At 46.3% G+C, this 2,786-nt stretch overlaps 1 protein-coding gene across 1 annotated transcript; it reads left to right on the top strand.

Annotated features, from left to right (window-relative positions):
- The first annotated feature begins 222 nt into the window (after positions 1–222).
- Positions 223–1,251, top strand: LOC138368480 (uncharacterized). Its single transcript, XM_069330998.1, has one exon. It carries the CDS (start codon positions 223–225, stop codon positions 1,249–1,251), a length of 1,029 nt encoding a protein of 342 aa, XP_069187099.1.
- The last annotated feature ends 1,535 nt before the right edge of the window (positions 1,252–2,786 follow it).

The raw sequence follows: 2,786 nt of genomic DNA, 5'->3' as shown, positions 1-2,786 counted from the left end.
CGCTTACAATTTTCCCTCAACACAGCATCATCTTAAGCATCATCGTAGCGTAGCCTTACGCTACGTATGTAATGGTGTAATGGTGACCCCATAGCTACAAGCACAGTGTTGTCAGGCAGACACTATAGTCGCCAGAACAGTGGTGTCACGAGGACAACATCCGCGAGGACAGTGTAGTATTAGGACATCATAGAGGCGAGGACAGTGTAATATGAGGACATCATGGAGACGAGGACAGTAGAGTATGAGGACACCATAGAGGCGAGGACAGTAGAGTATGACACCATAGAGGCGAGGACAGTAGAGTATGAGGACACCATAGAGGCGAGGACAGTGGAGTATGAGGACATCATAGAGGCGAGGACAGTGGAGTATGAGGACACCATAGAGGCGAGGACAGTGGAGTATGAGGACACCATAGAGGCGAGGACAGTGGAGTATGAGGACACCATAGAGGCGAGGACAGTGGAGTATGAGGACACCATTGAGGCGAGGACAGTGGAGTATGAGGACACCATAAAGGCGAGGACAGTGGAGTATGAGGACACCATAGAGGCGAGGACAGTGGAGTATGAGGACACCATAGAGACGAGGACAGTGGAGTATGAGGACACCATGGAGGCGAGGACAGTAGAGTATGAGGACACCATAGAGGCGAGGACAATGGAGTATGAGGACACCATAGAGACGAGGACAGTGGAGTATGAGGACACCATGGAGGCGAGGACAGTAGAGTATGAGGACACCATAGAGGCGAGGACAGTGGAGTATGAGGACATCATAGAGACGAGGAGAGTAGAGTATGAGGACACCATAGAGACGAGGACAGTAGAGTATGAGGACACCATAGAGGCGAGGACAGTGGAGTATGAGGACACCATAGAGGCGAGGAGAGTAGAGTATGAGGACACCATAGAGACGAGGACAGTGGAGTATGAGGACACCATAGAGGCGAGGAGTGTAGAGTATGAGGACACCATAGAGGCGAGGACAGTAGAGTATGAGGACACCATAGAGACGAGGACAGTGGAGTATGAGGACACCATGGAGGCGAGGACAGTAGAGTATGAGGACACCATAGAGGCGAGGACAGTGGAGTATGAGGACACCATAGAGGCAAGTGTAGTAGAGTGTAGAGGGGCAAGTGTACCGGGGTGTGGAGGAGCAGGGAAGGAGGGCGGCGCAGTCAATGATCAACACAAGTGGAATACAAGTTTTATTCCTGGTGAACCTTTGGGGAATGTGTGTTAATGAGCGAGCCTTCGACTCCCCTGAAGGATGGGCAGCGGAGACGCTAATTGCCAAGATTAACTCTAATTGGTCTTGAAATTTTTGGTATCATTACGTAAAACTGTTCTGTTTAGAGTTCCACGGGGAACTACTGAAATGTTCGGCAGTTTTATCTGCATGTCCTTCTTCGCTTGCTTCCATCACCGCCACCTGTCTGTCTGTCTGTCTGTCTGTCTGTCTGTCTGTCTGTCTGTCTGTCTGTCTGTCTGTCTGTCTGTCTGTCTGTCTGTCTGTCTGTCTCTGACTGTTCTCTCTCTCTCTCTCTCTCTCTCTCTCTCTCTCTCTCTCTCTCTCTCTCTCTCTCTCTCTCTCTCTCTCTCTCTCTCTCTCTCTCTATCTCTCTCTCTCTCTCTCTCTCTCTCTCTCTCTCTCTCTCTCTCTCTCTCTCTCTCTCTCTCTCTCTCTCTCTCTCTCTCTCTCTCTCTCTCTATCTCTCTCTCTCTCTCTCTCTCTCTCTCTCTCTCTCTCTCTCTCTCTCTCTCTCTCTCTCTCTCTCTCTCTCTCTCTCTCTCTCTATCTCTCTCTCTCTCTCTCTATCTCTCTCTCTCTCTCTCTCTCTCTCTCTCTCTCTCTCTCTCTCTCTCTCTCTCTCTCTCTCTCTCTCTCTCTATCTCTCTCTCTCTATCTCTCTCTCTCTCTCTGTTATAGAGAACCAGTTAATAAGTACGAATAATTTATTGAGAGGAGAAATAGTTAACGAAAAACGGATCAGTTAGTGAGAAACGATTTGTTTAAAATGTTAGAATGTAATAGTGATGGGGAGAGACAGTTAATTAGATGAAAATCTCTTAATGTGACACAAGCCAGTTAATGAGCAGCGAACCGGTTAATGAGAGGTTAAATGAGAGAGTAAAATACTTAAAAAATAATCTATTTCTCCCTAATTCTCTGTTCCTGACAATCTTTCACGATTTACTTTGTCAAGTATTTTATAATCTTTTCCACAGATAATTATAAATATTTTTAAATGTATGAGCTGAAATAAATTCATCCATTTTTTGTATGTTCCACTGATATGTCACGTTAAAGAAGTTTTTTATACATGTGAAGTGAGCGTTGCTGGGAAGAACTCTTCTACCACACCCCAGCGTGTGCAGCCACTCTACTAAATCTTGACCTGGTATCAGCTCAATGCTTCAAGGACTCCCATTGGATTCAGTTGTACCCAAGATTACATTACTTATAGCGTATCGTGCTCCATTGGTTTAAGGCGTGTGCTTGGGGAAACCCAGTGTGCAGGTTCGAATGTTCCTCATGGTTCCAACTAATTTTCTCGTTGATACATCACGTTACTGTGATTTCTTTGAGCATTTGAAGTGAGCGTTGGGAGGGGGGGGGAGAGGTCCTGTGCAACACCAGAGTGTATGCAGGTAATGTGAAGAACCTTATCAGATTGATGAGTGGGGGACCCTAACTTTACTCACTTAATAATTTATATCCCATGTTGCATTACACACAGAAATCCAGTGGAGTATGAGGACATCAAATGACATGTA

This window comes from Procambarus clarkii, chromosome 25 (assembly GCF_040958095.1).
Source record: "Procambarus clarkii isolate CNS0578487 chromosome 25, FALCON_Pclarkii_2.0, whole genome shotgun sequence".
Classification (NCBI taxonomy): domain Eukaryota; kingdom Metazoa; phylum Arthropoda; class Malacostraca; order Decapoda; family Cambaridae; genus Procambarus; species Procambarus clarkii.
This window is presented reverse-complemented; position numbering and strand designations above follow the sequence as displayed.